The sequence below is a fragment of the Callospermophilus lateralis genome, unplaced genomic scaffold (genome assembly GCF_048772815.1).
Source record: "Callospermophilus lateralis isolate mCalLat2 unplaced genomic scaffold, mCalLat2.hap1 Scaffold_79, whole genome shotgun sequence".
Taxonomy (NCBI): Eukaryota; Metazoa; Chordata; class Mammalia; order Rodentia; family Sciuridae; genus Callospermophilus; species Callospermophilus lateralis.
The window spans coordinates 5,471,268-5,492,713 of record NW_027515935.1 but is presented as its reverse complement, the minus strand read 5'-3'; the positions used below and the strand labels follow the sequence as shown (position 1 = coordinate 5,492,713).

Here is a 21,446-nt window from a genome sequence, read left to right as displayed (position 1 = left end):
ACTATGTAAAGAAAATAAAAAATAAGTGAATATACACATGAATATAAAATGAAAATACACATGTATATTCAGTAACAACTTTTTAAATATAACATTCTCACAAAAAAATGTGGATGGAGCAAGACAGAGGGTAAGAGACGTTTTCAGTCCACAGCCACCTTCCTGGTAGAGCCCTAAGAGACACTTAGGCAGCTGCTGAACGTCGTTGCATGGCTGAGACTAGGGTAAGGGTGGGCGCCTTCGTGATTGTTTATTCCTGGTACTGCAGTTAGTCTTTGAATCTCTGGGGATCCAGACACCTAGACTTCTCAAAAGGGCGTGCCCTGTAAAATAAATATCTGAATTTGTCCCTGCTTGGCTTGTGTACTGCCCCGCGCAGTGAAAGTCCTTCACTAACAGCAAGGTGAAACCTAGAAAAGTGGTGCAGGTTTACATTTACCAATTTGCCTCCCAATATTTAAAAAAAAAAAATTCACACGAGAGCCAACTGGCTGTACAGAACACGCCAGAGGTGGGGTTCGCAGCTCTGGCTCCCCGTAGACCCGAGGGGCGGCTCGCGGCTATCAGTCCAGACTTGCGGCGGGAATTTGCTGGCCCGCCCTCCCCTCAGGCAGCGCTGGTGGTCTCTGCCCACCACAAGCCAACCACCACGCCGCGCACGTCAAGCGCCCGCCACAGGATGAGGCTCGGTGTCTCGGGTAGTTCTCCGGAGTAGGGCCAGGCTAGCCACTCAGCCCGCTTTCCTCAGAAACCACCACACACGGTTCCTTTTCCCACCCACCTAAACAGCCCCTCGAAACCCCGAGGTCCAAACCCTCTTTCCTTAGGGCCCCAAACTCCACTTAGGGCCCCAGTCGTCAGGAACGTGACCCCAAACCTAACTGGAAGGTCTGGAGCCCCGTCCTGCCCTCGCCCCCTGGCGTCAGCGTGGGTAGACCCCGAGGAGCACGCAGCAAGAAGCAGATGGCGTGGAAGAGCGAGATCCCGCTCCCTGCGAGAACAGGGTGGCGATCGCGCCATCCGGGGAGTTAGAACCACAGGAGTGAGTGCAGGGTGAGATAGCACTCAGAAAAACACAGGGGGTCTGTCGTGAACTCTCCCGCTGCCTTGCAACCTAGTGTTAACTTCAAAGACTATCCAGCCCTCTTCTAACATAATAGATTTAGACAAAAATTGCAGAATAGCAATAAAATTAACTTTAACATGACAATAAGAAATCAATCAGAATTCAGTTTTGAATTCAGCATTTTGCTTCTTTGAAAAGCATAATTCACACACGTTTTAGTAAACATTTTATGACTACCTCATTTGTTGTTGCAAATAAAGCATATTTTCTGCCTAAAACTGTCACCACTAGGTAATTTATGTTTTAGATTTTTTCATGTCGAAGTGAAGAGTGAAGAAACAATAATGTAAACAATTTGTCTCAATCCGTTGTTGTTGTTCTCAGGACTGAACCCATGGCCTCAAGTATGCTAAGCACGCTCTCTACCACTGCGCTAGATCCCTCTTGAATCTTTTATTCCTGGTGAACATGTGAAATATTATCAATAATTGCCTTAAGCCGACAATACTAAATCATTTCATAGATTAAAATGGAAAACAAGCTTTTCTTAAGTACATACCATATGTATATTTTATTATAATGTGTTGTAATATTGATCACTAGTATTAATGATAGTGAACCATCAAAGCTAAGTTAGGTTCTGATGATTTAAGAATTTACCATATTTATTTGTGAGTGAGAAAGAAAACCTTTATTTTTCCAGCATTATTGAGGTATAATTAATCACTTTCCAAAGGCCCCACCTATGGACTCTGTACTTGAATTGTTCCACCCTGTTAGTATCTCACAATGGGGAGTAAATTTCAACCCATGAAGCCTTGGGGAACACCCTCAAACCATATCCAAGCCATAGCAATTATGAAATAATTATCACAATCAAATTAATTTGTATAACACATTAACCACTTCATATAGTTATCATTTGTGTGTGTGGTGTGAACATTTAAGATCTACTCTCTCAGCAAATATCAAGTATGCAATTCAGTGTAATTAACTATAGTCAGCATGCTACACCATAACTTTTCATCTGCTTAACTCAAACTTCATACCCTTTGACTAAAATCTCCCCATTCCCACTTTCTACTTCCCCTCCCACTGGCAACCATCATTCCACTCTACTTTTATGAATTCAGGTTGAACTTGACCCAAATCCAAAATTATATCTTCCTGTCTAATATTTCCTGTCTTTCTGACACTTCCTAAGAATCAACACATGAAAATTGTTATCTTATGTGATTATCATCATCTCTTATAAATAATTATTCACAAGACATTGATTTTTTTCCTTTGATATATTCTTTGTATGCATCCAATCCACTCTATACATAGTCTTTGTAGTCAAACAGATATGATTGTAACTATTGGTTCTATCATTTGTTAGGTCAAAACTGTGAGCAAGTTTCTAACCTAAGCTTCAGTTTTCTCAAAAGCAAAATGAGAATTGTTACGATAGGATAGTTTGAAAATTAAATTATTTCTATAAAGCCCCTAATGTAATGCCCAACTGTAATGGCCAACACATGGTATATAGAAAATTAAAAAGCCATTCAGAACAAAATTCTTCAAGTTCCATGTGGTCATATTTCATTTGATCCCACTTACATTTTCATTGTAGAGGAGGAATAATTTATTTGGGGGCTCACAGTGTCAGAGGTCTCAATCCACAGACTGCAAGCTCCATTCCTCAAAATTCAATTTGAGGCTGAACATCATGGTGGAACAATGTGGGGGAGGGAGGCAGCTCATAGGATGATCAGAAAGCAGATACAGATTCCATTTGCCAGATATCAGATATATACCCCAAAGGCAGCCCCCAATGACCCACCTCCTCCAGCCACAGTTAATTCTATCAGGGGAATCCATTCATTGATTGGGTTAAGGCTGTCATATCCCAATCATTTCTCTTCTAAATCTTCTTGCTTTGTCACACATGAGCTTTTGGGTGACACCTCACATTTAAAGCATAACAGAAGCTATCTCGTCTCTTCCATAAAGCCATTTCCTCCGCGTCCTGAGTATCATCTCCTTTCACCTCCTCAGGAATGTTAAAATATCAAGTATTCTTTTCCTCTTAGGTGTATTCATCTTTTTCCATTCAGGTAGCTCTTGACCATAAGTTTTTAACTTGGTGAAATCTCTACCACTAGAAAGAAAAGAGGGCAGAAAGAGAGAGAAAGAAAGGGAGGGAGGAAAAAAGGGGAGAGGGAGGGAGGGAGGGCGGAAGGGAGGAAGGAATCAATCTTTCCTAGACACTAAAAATCTCTAATCGTCAACATATTTCTCTCATCCCTCAGATCTGGTAATGCTAACCAGAATACAAGTTAGTTCCACTGGAGCCATGGGTATCCACCTGGCACTGAAACAAGTCCAGAGCCTCTAAATAGGGGCACTTCCCTGGAAACAGGGGACACTGGAATCTACCAGATGTAGGATCGTACTGACTTGATGCTTAATTCCAAGGCAGAATCCTGTACTTACCTCTCCTCTTTCCCAGCAGATGAAGTCTTTCTCTACTCTGTGCTGTCCAAGGTTGTGGCAAGGAAAGGTGGAGGCAGACCCATGGTGGTCAGTCTAGAGTGGGTTCAGAGGCTCATTCATAGGCACTGGCCTGGGTGTAAGAGTATGGACCTCTGGTTGGTACTGGGTTTCACTGTGGTAAGCCAGGATTACAATTCTTAGGCTGGATTGTTCCTCCCCAAGAAGAACGCATCTTTCTCTATGCTGCCCTGCTTGGAGTTGGGGGAAAGGTAACAGGAACAACTCTGCTTCTGTCCTTCTTTGATAATTCTTTCATTATTATGCTACCATCTGGACTGGTTTCCTTAGCTCTTGTGAAGGTTATTTCTGAGCATAAGTTGGTGTTCAAATTAATATTTCTGTGGGAAGAGGATTCCTGGAAGGTCTCAGTCCATCACCGACTTACTCTGCTTCTAGCCAACCTGATTTCTAAACAGGTGCCCAAACTCCTACCACATTTCTCAATTTACTTCAATCTGCCTTCCAACCTCATTACACAATAAAATTTGCTCTTGTTAAGGATGACAATGATCTCATGTTATTAAACCCAATGAACATGTTTTAATCCTTATCTAACCTTACCTCTCCACAGCATTCAACAGTATCATTCCTTAAAACACAAGTTTACCTGATTTTTATCCTGTCTACAGAAATTTCTCTATCACTTCCTTCAGGTTCATCTCCTCCTACTCAGCCATTAAATGTTATAAATTTCTCAGGTTCAATCCTAGGCCTCTTCTCATTTTGTATTTCATGTACAAGTTTCCAATACAACCATTACATAGATGACTCACAAATGTGTATCTATAACTCAGGCCTCTAGTACCAATCCAAGTTGGTTATTGCAAACAACTTTTTTTCTTTTCTTTCTTTCTTTTTTTTTTTTTTTTTTTTGGTACTGGGAATTGAACTCAGGGCCACTTAACCACGAAGCCACATCCCTATCCCTTTGTTGTATTTTATTTAGAAACAGGGTCTCACTGAGTTTCTTGGTGCCTCGCCATTGCTGAGGCTGGCATTGAATTCACAATCCTCCTGCCTCAGCCTCCTGAGCTGCTGGGATTACTAGCGTGCGCCACCATGCCCAGCTACAAACAACTTTCACTTCAAAGTTAGTTTATTCTGGCCAACTATAGCAAAGGTAGAATTTGTTAAAAGATATGGTGTGTTGCGAAACTGCCTAGAATGGCTACAGAGCCAAACTCAGAGGCTATACAAGAAGGAGTACTACCTAAAGTTGCATCACAGATTTGGTGGTCAAGATACTTTCTTCACAACCAGCCCCTAACGTCTGTAGCTCACAACACTGCCATGAACACTAAATACCACAATTACCGTACAAACTATCTTTCTTCAGCTGTTACCAGTGGCAAAGAGGATACTTCCTAGGGCACACTTTTTTGTGTTATGCATTTCCAATTCAAAACCTTGAGTAGGTACACTTGTTTAAAAAACAAGCACTTACCTGGCATGTGTGAGGCACTGGGTTCAATGCTCAGCACCACATATAAGTAAATAAATTAAATAAAAGTTCATCAACAACTAAATATACTTTTTATTTATACATAACAGTGGAATACATTACAATTATTATTACATTTATAGAGCACAATTTTTCATATCTCTTGTTGTTTACATAGTATATTCACATCAATTTGTGTCTTCATACATGTACTTTGTTTTTGTTTGTTTTTTTAATATTTATTTTTTTTTAGTTTTAGGTGGACACAATATTTTACATCTATGTGGTGTTGAGGATCAAACCCAGTACCTTATGCATGGTAGATGAGTGCTCTATACTGAGCCATAACCCCAGCCCCATACATGTACTTTGAATAATAATGATCATTACATTCAACCATCATTAATTATCGAATGCCCCCTCCCTTCCCCTCCAACCCCTCTGCCCTACCAGAGTTCGCCTATTCCTCTCATGCTCCCTCTCCCTATCCCACTCTGAATCAGCCTCCTTATATCAAAGAAAACATTCAGCATTTGTTTTTTTGGGATTGGCTAACTTCACTTAGCATTATCTCCTCTAACTCCATCCGTTTACTTGCAAATGCCATGGTTTTATTCTCTTTTATTGCTGAGTAATATTCCATTGTGTATATATGCCACATTTTAATCCATTCATCTATTGAAGGGCATCTAGGTTGGTTCTACAACTTAGCTATTGTGAATTGTGCTGCTATAAATATTGATGTCTGTGTCCCTGAAGTATGCTGTTTTTAAGTCCTTTGGGTATAGACCAGGAGAAGGATAGCTGGATCAAATGGTGGTTCCTTTCCCAATTTTCCAAGAAATCTCCATACTGCTTTCCATATTGGCTGCACCAATTTGCAGTCAGTCTCACCAGCAGTGTATGACTGTACCTTTTTCCCCACATCCTCACCAACACTTATTTTTGTGTGTACGTATAATAGCTGCTATTCTGACTGGAGTGAGATGAAATCTTAGAGTGGTTTTGATTTGCATTTCTCTAATTGCTAGTGATGATGAACATTTTTTCATGTGTTTGTTGATTGCTTGTTCATCATCTTCTGAGAAGTGTCTCTTCATGCCCTTGGCCCATTTATTGATTGGGTTATTTGTTGTTTTGGTATCTAGCTTTCTGAGTTCTTTATATACTCTCGTGATTAGTGCTCTATTTGATGTGTGAGGGGTAAGATTTGCGCCTAAGGTGTAAGCTCTCTATTCAGTTCACAGGTTGTTTCTTTTTTTTTTTTTTAAGAGAGAGAGAATATTTTAATATTTATTTATTTATTTTAGTTTTTGGCGGACACAACATCTTTGTTTGTATGTGGTGCTGAGGATCAAACCCGGGCTGCACGCATGCCAGGCAAGCTTGAGCCACATCCCCAGCCCAACAGATTGTTTCTTTTGCTGAGAAGAAACTTTTTAGATTGAGTCCATCCCATTTATTGATTCTTAATTTTAGTTCTTATTAAGGAAGTTGGGGCCTAATCCCACATGATAGAGATTAGAGTCTACTTTTTCTTCTATTAGACTCAGGGTCTCTGGTTGTATTCCTAAATTTTTGATCCATTTTGAGTTGAGTTTTGTTCATGGTGAGAGATAGGGGTTTAATTTCATTTTGTTGCATATGGATTTCCAGTTTTCCCAGCACCATTTGTTGAAGAGGCTTTCTTTTCTCCAATGCTTTTTGCGGGGGGCGCCTTTGTCTAATATAAGATAATTGTAGGGGCTGCAGATGGACTCAAGAGGTAGTGTGCTTGCCTGGCATGCGTGCAGCCCGGATTCAATCCTAAGCACCACATACAAACAAAGATGTTTTGTCCGCCGAAAACTAAAAAATAAATATTAAAAAATAATTCTCTCTCTCTTTTAAAAAAAACTAATTGTAATTTTGTGGGTTAGTCTCTGTGTCCTCTATAATGTACCATTGGTCTACTAGTCTGTTTTGGTGCCAATACCATGACGTTTTTGTTACTATTGCTCTGTAGTATAGATTAAGTTCTGGTATAGTGATGTCACCTGCTTCACTCTTCCAACTAAGGATTGCTTTAGCTATTCTGGGTCTCTTATTTTTCCAGATAAATTTCATGATTGCTTTTTCTATTTCTATGAGGAATGTCATTGGGATTTTGATCAGAATTGCATTAAATCCGTATAGTGCTTTTGGAAGTATGGTCACTTTGATAATATTAATTCTGTCTATTCAAGAGCAAGGTAGATCTTTCCATCTTCTAAGGTCTTCTTTGATTTCTTTCTTTAGGGTTCTGTAATTTTCATTATATAGGTCTTTCACCTCTTTCATGAAGTTGATTCCCAAGTTTTTTTTTTTTTTTTTTTTTTTTAGGTAGTTTTCCTCATTTCCCTTTCTGAGGATCAATGCCTTTGATTTATGGGTGTTGATTTTGTACTCTGCTACTTTGCTGAATTTATTTACTAGTTCTAGAAGTTTTCTTGTGGAACTTTTAGGGTCTTCCAGGTATAGAATCGTATCATCAGCAAATATTGCCAATTTGAGTTCTTCTTTTCCTGTGTATCCCTTTGCTTTCTTTCGTCTAATTGCTCTGGCCAGTGTTACAAGAACTATGTTATATAGAAGTGGTGAAAGAGGGCATCGCTGTCTTGTTGCAGTTTTTAGAGGGAATGCCTTTATTTTTTCTCCATGTAGAATGATGTTGTTCAATGCTCAGCACCACATATAAATAAATAAATTAAATACAGTTTCATCAACAACTAAAAATATATATATCTTTATTTAACAACTCAGGAAAAGCAAAAATTGATGGATTTTAACATGATATGTGGAGAACAAAGTCAAAGAATACAAAGTGCCCAAAAAATCATTCTGTTCAATACCGGTGCCTTCAATATTACCAAACTTCTGTGAAAGAAGCCTTATAACAAAGAAAGACTAAAATCAACATGGAAATTTGTTTTTTTTAAAAAGTTCATTTAGCAATTCTGAAAATCTAGAAAACAAGGTCTGACTATAATACTGGATAACATAGACATCATGTTTTAAGTAGAAAACACAAGAACAAAAAGTAATTATCACTGAAAACATTGTACAACTTCAGCTGTTTCCTCCAAATTTGCTTTATATAATTGGATGGATATAAATTAATGAACAAAAAATTAAGCAAGATACATTAACAATTTAACAGAACCCAATAATCTAATTTCTTCCAATTTTTCTCAAATTCATTTGAGTGTTTCCATAATGGTGCTCATAAGGAAATCAAAGAACATATGGCTACTACAGTTGAATGTCAAATTAAGTGCTTATGACTTACTAAATTCTTCTACAATACAATTATGAAGAATCTTTAAGGAACTCTCATGTTTTGCACACAAATACAGAATTTTATAACCGCATGACTTTATAGTTGTGACCTCAGAAAAGGAATTTCTCCTTTAATTTTTCTTGCAGTTAATGTAAAAATACTCTAAATATCTAAGCTGCTGAAGTGTTAGAGGTAGAGATGATCTAATAAAGATGTAGTAGTAATGTTTATCCATTTAGCATGTGTTTATTTTTCCTTATGTACTCAAGGTGATTTATTTGTTCAGCTCAGTAATATTACAGCTACCAAACATTCATTAGCAAAAGGAGAAGCAGTCTATGCCTAACAGAGGAATCAAAAATGTTTCTTATTTTTGTTGAGTTGAATATTTGACTCTAACACTTTTCCACATACTATTCATAAGTTCCTTAAATATATATATATATATATATATATATATATATATATATATATATATATATATATATTTTAAAACGTCTAGAATATATGCTCAGTCTCTCCTTCCTTCCATACTACTCAAATAGGCATTCTCCAAATAAAAGAGTTACATATAGACAAATAGTCAAAAAGAACAGCAACTTCTTATGTTATCTACCCTCTGAGTTCCAGACCCATGTATCTAATCACCAACATCAGAAGCTGTCTTAGTTCATTGCTGCTGTTATAACAAAATACCATAGACTAGGCAATTTTTAAATAATAAAAGATTATTTTTCATATATCTAGAAGCCATGAAGACCAAGATCAAGATATTAGCACATTTGGTGTCTTGTAAGGGTTTGGTCTCTTCTTCCAAGACAGCACTTTGTTGCTGTGTTTTCCAGAGGAGATGAACGTTGTGTCCTCACATGGTAAAAGGGACAGAAGGGATGGAGGGGATAAACTTGTTCCCTGGACACTAATCCCATCTATAAGGGCAATGCCACCTATAAGGCCTTTGGGAGGTGATTAGGCCAACTCCTAAAGGCCTTACCTCTTGATACTGTTGCATTGGGGATTAAATTTCAACATAAATGTTGGAGGGACACACACACAAATTCAATTTTATCCCCCCCCCAATAATGCTAGGCTTCTTTCAATGTTAATTCTTTTTTCATGTACGAGATCAGTATCCATTTATACATACCAGAAATAATCTTCCTCTCCTATCATCCCCCATACCTAATCAACCATAAATCTTACCAATTTTACCTCTTAAACATAATTCAAATCCATTCATTGCTCTCATTTTCAACTGCTAGCATCTTAGTTTCTAAGTTATCATCATTCTTTCTTGTATCTGGATTTTTGTAATAGCTTTCAAACTAATTTTGCTGCATATCTACTTTGACCCTCTTGTCCTTTCTCTATCCATCCTGATCATCCTGATAGAGCAATTCTTTTTTTGGTGGGGGGAGAAGGAGGGATTGAACTCAGGAATACTCATCCACTGAGCCACATTCCCAGCACTATTTTGTATTTTATTTAGAGACAGGGTCTCACTGAATTATTTAGCACCTCACTAAATTGCTGAGGCTTCTGCCTCCGGAGCCACTGGGATTACAGGCATGTGCCACTACAATTGGCCTAATAGAGCAATTCTTAAATAAAAATTTAATACTCTATCTCCCCCCATACATATACACACACCTTAAAATACATCAGTGATTTCTACTGCTTTAGGGATAAAGAACAAAATTGTTATCATGACCAATAGGGTCCTTTATAGTACTGTCCCTACCTATCTCTGTATCTTCATATTATACTAACTCCATCTTCTTCTCTGAAATCCAGCCTTATTAAAAACCTTTCAGTTCTCAACATAATCCTTTCCATCACAGGGACATATTATTTGCCAGTTCCTCAGCCTAGACTGCTCTATCTTTCTTCGTTTAATACCCTCCTACTTATTCTTCAACTCTCAACTCAAGTATCACAGCCTCTGTAATGTTTAAGCACTTATCCTTCATAGCCATTAAGACAGTTGTAATTCTCCACTATTTGTATAATTATTGTATGAATATCTACATCATCCACTTATTGTAGTGCCATAAGAAAAGACTCAACCCCGTCTTGCCTCCCCTACCCCTTGGTAGCCACATCAAATAGCTTACAGCAGTAGTTTTTTAATAGCTACAATCCCAATTCAACTCATGAGCACTTCCAAGAGAATGGATGCCACTTCACTTTACAAATAGTCTTTATAGGAAAAAGAGTTACAGAAGAGGAAGTGAAAAATGTGAATTTGCTAAGATTAATTTTTTTATAGACATGGCAGTCAAATCAATAGAGAAAACAGGTTTAAAATGTGCAATGATTTTCAAATAGCATGATTGGATTTATACCCAAAGCTTTTTCTTTGACCCCTCATTGGATCTTCTAAGTCTGAGTCAGTGCAGCTGACTTTCTAGGCTAAATCAGGCTTACATCTTCATCACTGCCTTAAATTATCATGTTGATAAAATATGGGTAATTGTTTGATAATTCTGCCTTTCCGACAATAATCTTAATGCTAGAGGATATGCAAACTTTTTGAAACAAATGTGAAAAGCAGACTTTTTCATTACAATATATCTTGTAGACACCACCAAATGTTAATCTAACCCATCCACTATTTTACTGTTTATGTACCTTTGATTCTGTTCTTTGTATTTTTGAGGATATTTCTCCTCAAATATGTTTTCTTACTTCTAAAATCCAATTCAACTCATTCCCTCTTATCCTATCCTTTATCTTACACAATTCTTTAACTTTACTCCTGTTTTTTACTCCATCGTATCTTCAGCACCTAACACAGGGCCTAACTCATAGTAGAAACTCAACATAAATTAATTTATGAATAAATGAATGAATGAGAAGTGGGTGCCCCAAAATGGATACACTGTTTAAGTATGGATTACTGTAACAGACTGGGGATACCTTCTATTTGATCTACTCTGCAGTTTTCTATTCCATGCAATAATAATACTGATTTTTCTTATATCTATTCCATCATATTACTTACCTGATTAAAAAAAATCAAAACATTTTACTCTGTTTCAAATTGGAATGCCTCTTCAGTATTTTAAGACTATATTATGACCCCAACTTTATTTCTCAACAAAATCTTTCTACTTTAATCAAGACAGGTCCCTCAATAATCAATGAAGATATTGTGCTTATTGAAGTCTCTGTGGCTTTGTGTTCAGGTTGTTCCACTTAACTGAAAAGTTTCTTCTTCTTGACCCAATTAAGATCTACTTATTCTTCATGGTGAAGTCCCAACCTCCCCAGAAATCCTATACTAATATCTTGATTCTTACTTTTCTCTCCTGCGTCTCACATGGGATATGAAATGAGCGTTTCTCTTGCGTAAAATGTACTGGCTGAGAAATATGGCGAAAAATCACACAACACAGAAATAATTTTGAAAAACGAGGGTGGGATGGCTCCGTGACCTTAAGGGTCCTGCTTCTACACTGGAAGGAGAGAGAGAGAGGAGCCTGCGTTTTCTTTATTTATATAAGGGGGCTTCATAGGATTTCAACGGAATGTTCTTTTGTCAAATTAGGTGGGTAGGGGGTGCTGTCCAAGGCCAATGGGTAACACCCAAATCTGGAGCTACAGAGCAGCCTCTCTAGCCCATTGAAGACTGAGGTCACCATGTGCTTTGCATAATAAGCCACAAAATGACTTGCAATGCCAGACCAAAATCTCCTTGGCTCCAAGGCCGAGTAGAGGCCATTCAGATAGCTCAGGATTGCCCCCCCCCCCAAACTAATACACATATCCCTTTACTGAAGTCTATGGCACTTTATAGAAAACTGCATGTAATTATGTAGTATACTAAACACTGGGATTACAAAGATGAACAAAGTCCTCACTCTCAAAAACATCACCATTTAACAGCAAAGACAGATGATAACGGTGATGAAAACCTTATGAAATATATACATGTAATTGGGATGATATTGAGATAAAAATCAATGATCTCAATCACCTTTAGTTCAAAGTCAGCCAGTAGCTCAGGACAGAAAACAAAATTCACACCAAAAATTTAAAATGATAAGACAATAGTAAAGAGACTACTTATAAAGATATGAGCAAAGACAATTAAATAGTGTTTTCCTCCTGAAGGTAAATGTCTAGAAGTCCAGATGCTAGCACTGAATGCCTGCAAAACACTCCAACAAAACACACACCATAAAGTCATTTGTTCTACAGCAGAGACCAGAAAGGAGCAAAAAACATCAAATATACCCAAGGCACTATCTACCGAATCATGAAGTCAAATTTGCCCCATATCCCGCACAAAAAAGATGCCATTTTAGAGAGGAAGAGGAAATTGTAAAGATTTAGTATTTAACTAGAAAAATAATAAATTACCTAAAAGAAACTTACGTGCTGGCAGTAACTAAGATATCTCTGATTGAGAAATTTAAAGTTTTTCCCCATCTATCCCTATGTTCCTGAAATGTAGAAGGGTGGAAGATTTAAAAGATTGAATCAGTTATAGAGAAATAAAGACTCATGACATTCAAAATTTATCCTCAGACAACAAAACTACTTTTTCCCCCACAGGAACCAAACCATATCTTGCTCCCACAGGGGTATGCCCTTTTGGAAAGACATGTAAATTGGTGTGGTCCATTATAGCACTCCATTCCCAGAGTCAATATTTTCTTAAATGATATAGAAGAAAGATGTCTCTCAACTAGCAAACTCCAAAACCTTGTAAGCCTGTGGCTGCTAATAATTATGTATCACATTAAATGGAAAAAAGCCTGTTCTACAATGAAGGCAACACAGATGAAAGAAAATGTAAGGCATAGAAGAATCAGCTACATCCAGTTCTATAACACAGTAGATTCCCTTTTTGTTCAAGGTAGTCTAACTTGGATTTCTACTACCTGCACCTACAGGGTCCTGTGGAATGCAAAAAACATAGAGGTAGTGAAAATCTGTATCACTGCATATGCCACTTGAAAATTTACTTGCATCAGATTTCCAAGCATCAAAATCAATTACATTTTTCTTCGTTTAGTCTCCACCAATTATTTATAATACTGCCATGTTTTAGGGGTTTTTTCATATTAATCCATGGCTTCTTATATAAATTTTGTTTTCCCTAGAGTTTCTGATAGCATTTCTTTTTTTTTTCTATGTACAGAATCCCACATACTCATTGTAGCATCAAAACCTTTGGCTTCTTATTAGTTATTGAATGAGTTGGCATACAATTCATTGTCAAATGAGCTAACATTATTTCTAGGCCCAGAATAAGTATGAACACTCCATTTAGGGAGACCTATACCTTCCCAGATTAATCACTCAATTCCATTAGTTACAATTTCTCAGGAATATCTTGGATGCATTCACAGATTAAGAAGGGATAGGAAAGGCCAGTTATGAAAGCCCTTGTTCCAAACAGCTCTTTAAGCTCTAACCTCATTTTCTGTTCATCCTTCCCTCCAATTATCTGTATCTATCAACTAAAGGGAACTCAAGGGAAAAACCTTCTCATTCATTTAAAGCAATACTAAGTGTTAGTTATTGTACTATGCTGTAATACAATGATGGCATTAAACTCTGCAGTTTTATAGGATTTAAGACCTTTACACTAATAACCTCAAATTGAGAAACTTTTTCAATTCTTATGTCTGTTTTTCCTACATGAGAAAACTATAAAATTTAACTGAAGGGAATAAAAGAACATTTGAGTAAATGAAAAACATTCCATGTACCTGAATTGGAACATTCAAAATGGTGAAGATTTATCCCAAATCAATCTATTTATGTATTAGAGTCTGTAAACAAGTCAGGATGGCACCTGGCATTTTGCCATGGGGAGTGGTTTGTGAGGTGGTGCCAGTGAGCCATTAAGGGTGGAGATTTCTTATTGGTTGACTGCTGTATCTAGTTTATGTTTGTATCTTATTGGTTGACTGCTGTATCTAGTTTATTTCTTATTGGTTGACTGCTGTATCTAGTTTATTTTGCTGCAGCCAGACTGTGGCATTTATGTAATGTAATTCCATGAAAATTCTCAGTAGACTCATCAGGGTAGTAAAAAAGAAATTTGACAAATTGTTATGGTTTAGATATGCGGTATTCCTCAAAAGCTCATGTGTGAGACAATGTAAAAAGTTTAGGGATGAAACAATTAGGTTATGAGAGTTTTAACTTAATCAGCGAATCAATCCCCTGATAGGGATGAGTTATGTGGTAAGTACAGGCAGGTAGGGTGTGGATAGAGAATGTGGTCATTGGGATGTGTCTTTGAGGTATATACTTTGTTCCTGGTAAGGGAGAATTCTCTCTGCTTCCAGATCCTCACATCCTCTGCTGGCTGCCTGCCTGTGTCTTGCTCTTCTGCCTTGATGTTCTGCTTTCCCTCAGGCATAGAGCGATGGAGTTGGCCACTTCTGGACTGAGACCTGTAAAACCATGAGCACCAAATAAACTTCCTCTTCTAAGATTGTTCTTGTCAGGTCTCTGGTCACAGTAGCAAAAAGTTCACCCTAAATGCAAACAGATTTTGAAGTTCATATGGAAGAAAATATTCACAAAACAAAGAATTTTCTTTAAAAAAATTCTAGAAATTTTGAACTACCTGATATTAAAATGTAGCTCAACTAGCATACTAAAATTACAAGAATAAGTAGACATAATGATGAAAGACAATAGGAGGTCCTGAAGAATTTCCATGTGTACATAGAAATTTATCATGTGATAAAGGTACGATTTTCCTGGGGAAAGAACAGATCAATCAATAAATAATAGCAGTAACATTAGAAAATGATATTAGGAGGGGAAATAAAACCCTGTTTTATTCCAAATTTATATCAGATATCAAAATAAATCCAGATGGAATAAAAAGTCTAAAATTTTTTTTAATCTAAGAAGAATAGGGTAAGAATATACAGATTGTTTCTATAGTTGACTAGAGGGCCTATACTTAAATATGATACACAAGACAGAACCAGACTTGATTACGTAAAAACTATAAACCTATAGGGCAAACAACACCATGAAGTTAAAAGGCAAATGAAAAACTTGAAAGAAGTATTTGCAATATATGACAGGAAGAAAATGTATCTGTTGTGGTTTGAATGTGGAATGTTCCCCAACAGCTCATATGTTGAATGCTTGATCCCCATAGTAAGTATTCACAGGTAAGACTTTCAGGGAGTGATTGTATCATGAGAGCTCTAACCTCATCAGGGAATTAATCCATTGATGGACCATAATTGAATAGACTACTGGGAGGTGGTAGAAACTGTTTGAGGTGAGGCCTAGTTTTAGAGAATGGGTCCATGAGGGAGTGCCCTTATGGTCTATAACTTATACTTGGCCTTTGGCTGCCATGAGGTAAGCAGTTTTTCTCTACCATACCCTTCTGCCATGATGTTCCATCTGGCCACAGGCCCACAAACAATGGAGATAGGTGAACATGGACTGAAACCTCTGAAACTATGAGCCAAAATAAATTTTTCCTCTTTTAATTTTGTTTTTCTCAGAAATTTATCACAGCAATGGAAAGATGGGAACAGTATTCTTAATATCAGAAGAGATCTTACAAATAATTTTAAAAGAACAAAAATTCCAATCAAGGAATGTAAGTGGAAAATTCTGAAAAGAAAGAAAATATATGGCCTGTACTAAGATGAAAATGTATAACCTAATTAATAATAAGAGAAATACCTATTTTAAAAAATGAAAAAAAACATTTTTCACCTATTAAGTTGGCAAATATTTCTGAGAAGAATAATGGTCAGGATATGGGGAAAATAAATTCATATGCAGTGTGGTAGACATAAAAACTGATAAAAATATTTTTGAATGGTAATTTGGAAATATGTACCAATTTTTAAAAATATGTATACCCTTTGGCCCATCCATTTCACTTCCAAGAATTTGAAGGAAAAGCCTGAATGATACATAAAGATGTTCATTGCTTTATTGTTTATAATGTGAAAATCTGGAAACAATTTAAACATCAGTAGAAACTAGTTAACTACATTACAGCATTTATGAAGGAATATAACCATTCAAAGTGGTAACATGTATTTATTATCAGAAAACAATATTTGAGAAACTTTATCATGAAAAAGGATTCTAAAACAGTGCAAATAATATGGCTGTTTCTGTCAAAGGGGAAAAAGTGTGTATATCTAATCCCAGTGTGGTGACCCATACCGGTAACCCCAGCGACTAGGGAGGTTGAGGCAGGAGGATTGAGAGTTCAAGGTCAGCCTCAGCAATTTAGTGAGGCCCTAAGCAAGTTAGTAAAACCATGTCTCAAATTAAAAAATAAAAAGAACTGGGGATGTGACTTAGTGGTAAAACACCACTGGGTTAAATTCCTAGTACTCCCCCTGAAAAGTATAGATCTCTATACAAAGAGAAATATATCTGTAAAGATATGCACCTCATACTGATAAGTTCTGGTTATCTCTGGAATAATAGCACTACAAGAAACTTTCACTTTTGACTACATATAATCTTAGTGTTTGGATTTTTATTTCAATGAGCATTAGAGATTTTATAAGAAGAAAAACAAAGAAGATATTTCCAGTAAGGGGAAAAATGAATATTCTAGATAAAGAAAATGTATAAAAAACCTAAATTTTAACAAATAAAGCAAAGCAAAGTGAAGAATGAAGAGAGGAACATGTGTATGTGTATACTAGACAGTCTATTTTTGTCCCATACAAGAATAGACTGTCTAGTATGGTGTGTAGCTCAGTGGTGAGAGTACTTGCTTAGCATGTGCAAAGCCCTGGGTTCATTTCCCACCACCAAAACCAAAACAAAATGAAGAGTGGACGGTCAAGATATGTGTGACATAATTATTAAAAAGTATTCTTGGGAGCTAGGTGTGGTGGTACAGGCCTGTAATCCCACGACCTGGGAAGCTGAGGCAAGAGGATTGCAAGTTCAAAGCTGGCCTCAGCAAAAAGTAAGGAGCTAAGCAAGTTAGTGAGATCACTCTGTCTCTAAATAAAATACAAAATAGGGCTGGGGATGTGGCTCAGTGATCGAGTACCACTGAGTTCAATCCCTAGTACCCACCACCAAAATAAATAAATAAAAATCTCAGTCAATATGATATCACCTTAAAAAAAAGTATTCGGAACAGAAGGGACACATTAGAAGGAAAACCCCAGTTAATACACTATTTTAGAAAAAATGTTAGAATTGGAATAAAGAGGAGGAAAGTGAAAAACTAAAAAGTCTTGATTATATTTGGGTGACAAAAATGGGCAAGGCAGGAGTGTCATGGAAAGAAAAACAGCACATTTTGAGGTGGGAAATATTAAGTGTTTGAGTTATAAATCATATAAATAATAATCTTGTCATATGGAATAATTAAGAGAGCCGGTAAAAATAAGAAAATGAAAAAAAAAACATTATATGTATAATGTTTTGAAAAGAGTTAACTGTCTGAATTATGCCTGGAAGGAACTATTTTGAGTCAAGCAAATTGTTTTAAAAACACGCATTTTTGACAAATAGTTGTTTTCTATGTGCCAAAATCTAAATAGAAGAATTGTTGCTATAATAATAACTACTTCCCAACTGCTAAGAATGGAAAAGGAAGATTAGATAAAATAAAATGGAATATTATTTGATATGGATTTTTACTAAATCCAAATAAAAAGCTCACTGACATATGTTAAATTAAGTAAATAATACTGAAGAATTAAATCACTTGTGTAAAGTGATTTGCACTTAGTGATTTATTGCCACAAGACTCGTTTAACTCTTGTTTTACAAGACAATATCTATAAGAGAGCAGTGCTTATAAGAGGAAAGGGTTCTATTTCAACTCCCTGAAATAAGAAAAATGAAAATAAGCTGCAAATTTCTTCATACATCTGTGAACTGTACTTCAACATAATACCATAACAATTCTTCACTGTATACTAGAATAAAATATGCAGAAAGAAATGAAATCTTTCACTTAAATTATTCTGTGACATAAATATACTTCTTTAGTTTTCACTTCTATTTTTATCCCAAGGGAAGCTTTAAAAGCTCTAAAAACACAATATTTTACATAAAATGAAGAAATTATTGAAAATTCTTCTTTGATAAGACTTTTACTAATCTTAACATTGAATAGTATTGAGGTGAAAAGTCTATAATTTATTTTTAAAAAGTCAAAAGGATTTATTTTCCAAGTTCTAGATCATCCACTCACAATGTTCTATTATTTCAATTCCCTTCCAAGAAACATTTGAGACTACTATATTTGTCATACAACTGGATATGGTATGCAGGAGGAAAGAAGGTCTCCAAAGGTGTGTTCCCTTTTGATCCCCAGGATCTGTGACTTTAACTTTATGTAGCAAATTATGTGATTAAGTAAGGGATCTTGAGAAGAGAAGCATATCCTAGATAACCCAGGTGGTTCCTCATGCATTCTCCTGGATCCTTATAAAACACAAAGATTTCACATACACACATAGATGTGATGTGAGGAGGGAGGAAGAGACTGGAGAGAGGCAGTCACTAACCAAGAAGTGCCGGCAAGTTTCAGAAGCTGATAGAGAGAAGACACACTGCTCCCTAGAGTCTCTGGAAAAAGCATGACCCTGCCAACACTTTGATCCAGATTTGTGGCCTCTAGGACTAGGCAAAAATAAATTTTTGTTGCTTTACACCACCCAGTTTGTGGTAATTTGTTACAACAGCCACAGGAAACAAACACAGTGGGCATTTGAAGAATTTCACATAAGCTATCGATGACTTTTTAAGATTAACTTATTGCAACAGTGCTCCGTGGAATAGGAAGTCCTATTTCAAAAGAACCTATTGCTTGCAAAGTTTTAAGAGACCCAAGCAGGGCATTGCAGCCGCCGCGGCGCCGCTCGGCTCCTCACTCCCAACAATGGCGGCTCCGGGGGCGGCAGCGGCAGCGGCACCCCGGGCCCCGTGGGGTCCCCCGCGCCAGGCCACCCGGCCGTCAGCAGCACGCAGGGCTTTCAGATAAACTTCTGTGAAAAGGCACAAAGTAAACGCAAAGCACTGAAGTTGAATTTTGCAAATCCACCTGTCAAATCCACAACAAGGTTTACTCTGAATCCCAATACTACAGGAGTCCAAAACCCACACATAGAGAGACTGAGAACACACAGCATTGAGTCATCAGGAAAGCTGAAGATCTCCCCTGAACAGCACTGGGATTTCACTGCAGAGGACTTGAAAGACCTTGGAGAAATTGGACGAGGAGCTTATGGTTCTGTCAACAAAATGGTCCACAAACCAAGTGGGCAAATAATGGCAGTTAAAAGAATACGGTCAACAGTGGATGAAAAAGAACAAAAACAACTTCTTATGGATTTGGATGTAGTAATGCGGAGTAGTGATTGCCCATACATTGTTCAGTTTTATGGTGCACTCTTCAGAGAGGGTGACTGTTGGATCTGTATGGAACTCATGTCTACCTCGTTTGATAAGTTTTACAAATATGTATATAGTGTATTAGATGATGTTATTCCAGAAGAAATTTTAGGCAAAATCACTTTAGCAACTGTGAAAGCACTAAACCACTTAAAAGAAAACTTGAAAATTATTCACAGAGATATCAAACCTTCCAATATTCTTCTGGACAGAAGTGGAAATATTAAACTCTGTGACTTTGGCATCAGTGGACAGCTTGTGGACTCCATTGCCAAGACAAGAGACGCTGGATGTAGGCCATACATGGCACCTGAAAGAATAGACCCAAGTGCATCACGACAAGGATATGATGTCCGCTCTGATGTCTGGAGTTTGGGAATCACATTGTACGAGTTGGCCACAGGCCGATTTCCTTATCCAAAGTGGAATAGTGTATTTGATCAACTAACACAAGTTGTGAAAGGAGATCCTCCACAGCTGAGTAATTCCGAGGAAAGGGAATTCTCCCCAAGTTTCATCAACTTTGTCAACTTGTGCCTTACAAAGGATGAATCCAAAAGGCCAAAGTATAAAGAACTTCTGAAACATCCCTTTATTTTGATGTATGAAGAACGTACCGTCGAGGTCGCATGCTATGTTTGTAAAATCCTGGATCAAATGCCAGCTACTCCCAGCTCTCCCATGTATGTTGATTAATATCGCTGCTACATCAGACTATAGATAAAAGGGCTGAGAGGAAGCAAGACGTAAAGAGTTTCATCCCGTATCACAGTGTTTTTAATGCTCGCCCAGACACCATGTGCAATAAGATTGGTGTTCGTTTCCATCATGTCTGTATACTCCTGTCACCTAGAACATGCATCCCTGTTATACCTGATCGATCACACAGTGTTAGTGCTGGTCAGAGAGACCTCATCCTGCTCTTTCGTGGTGAACATATTCATGACATTTGGAAGTCAGTACGATCAAGTTGTTGACTGTGATTAGATCACTTCTTAAATTCATTTCTAGACTCAAAACCTGGAAACACAGCTACTGGAATGGTGTTTTGTCAGACTTCCAAATCCTGGAAGGATGCAGTGATGGATGTACTATGTCTGAACATAGAGACTCGGGCTTGAGTGAGAAGATCTTGCACAGCCAGTGAGACACATTGCCTTCTGGAGCTGGGAGACAAAGGAGGAATTTACTTTCTTCACCAAGTGCAATAGATTTACTGATTTGATATTCTGTTGCTTTACAGTCACAGTCGATGATTGGGAATCGATGTGCTCAGCCAAATTTCCTGTTTGAAATATCATGTTAAATTAGAATGAATTTATCTTTACCAAAAACCATGTTGCGTTTAAAGAGGTGAACATTAAAATATTGAGACAGGACAGAATGTGTTCTTTTCTCCTTTACCAGTCCTTCTGCTCTTCATTGGGAAGACTCAGGAGTCTGCCACTTGTCAAAGAAGGTGCTGATCCTAAGAATTTTTCATTCTCAGAATTCGGTGTGCTGCCAACTTGATGTTCCACCTGCCACAAACCACCAGGACTGAAAGAAGAAAAAAAAGTACAGAGGGCAAAGTTTACAGATGTTTTTAATTCTAGTATCTTATTTGGAACAACTTGTAGCAGGTCTGTTTTCCCTTGGTTCCGAGCCTGATACTTTAGCCATCATAATTCATTAACAGGGAGAAGTAGCTAGTAGCAATGTGCCTTGATCGATTA

The 21,446-nt window shown here is 37.3% G+C and overlaps 1 protein-coding gene across 1 annotated transcript; it reads left to right on the top strand.

Moving 5' to 3' along the window:
• The first annotated feature begins 19,498 nt into the window (after window positions 1-19,498).
• LOC143388642 (dual specificity mitogen-activated protein kinase kinase 4) lies at window positions 19,499-20,767 on the top strand. Its single transcript, XM_076842279.2, has one exon. It carries the CDS (start codon window positions 19,582-19,584, stop codon window positions 20,425-20,427), a length of 846 nt encoding a protein of 281 aa, XP_076698394.2. The 5' UTR covers window positions 19,499-19,581; the 3' UTR covers window positions 20,428-20,767.
• The last annotated feature ends 679 nt before the right edge of the window (window positions 20,768-21,446 follow it).

Coding starts and splice junctions, on each gene's coding strand:
- LOC143388642 (XM_076842279.2), top strand. CDS start 19,582: ATGGTCCACAAACCAAGTGGGCAAATAATGGCAGTTAAAAGAATACGG.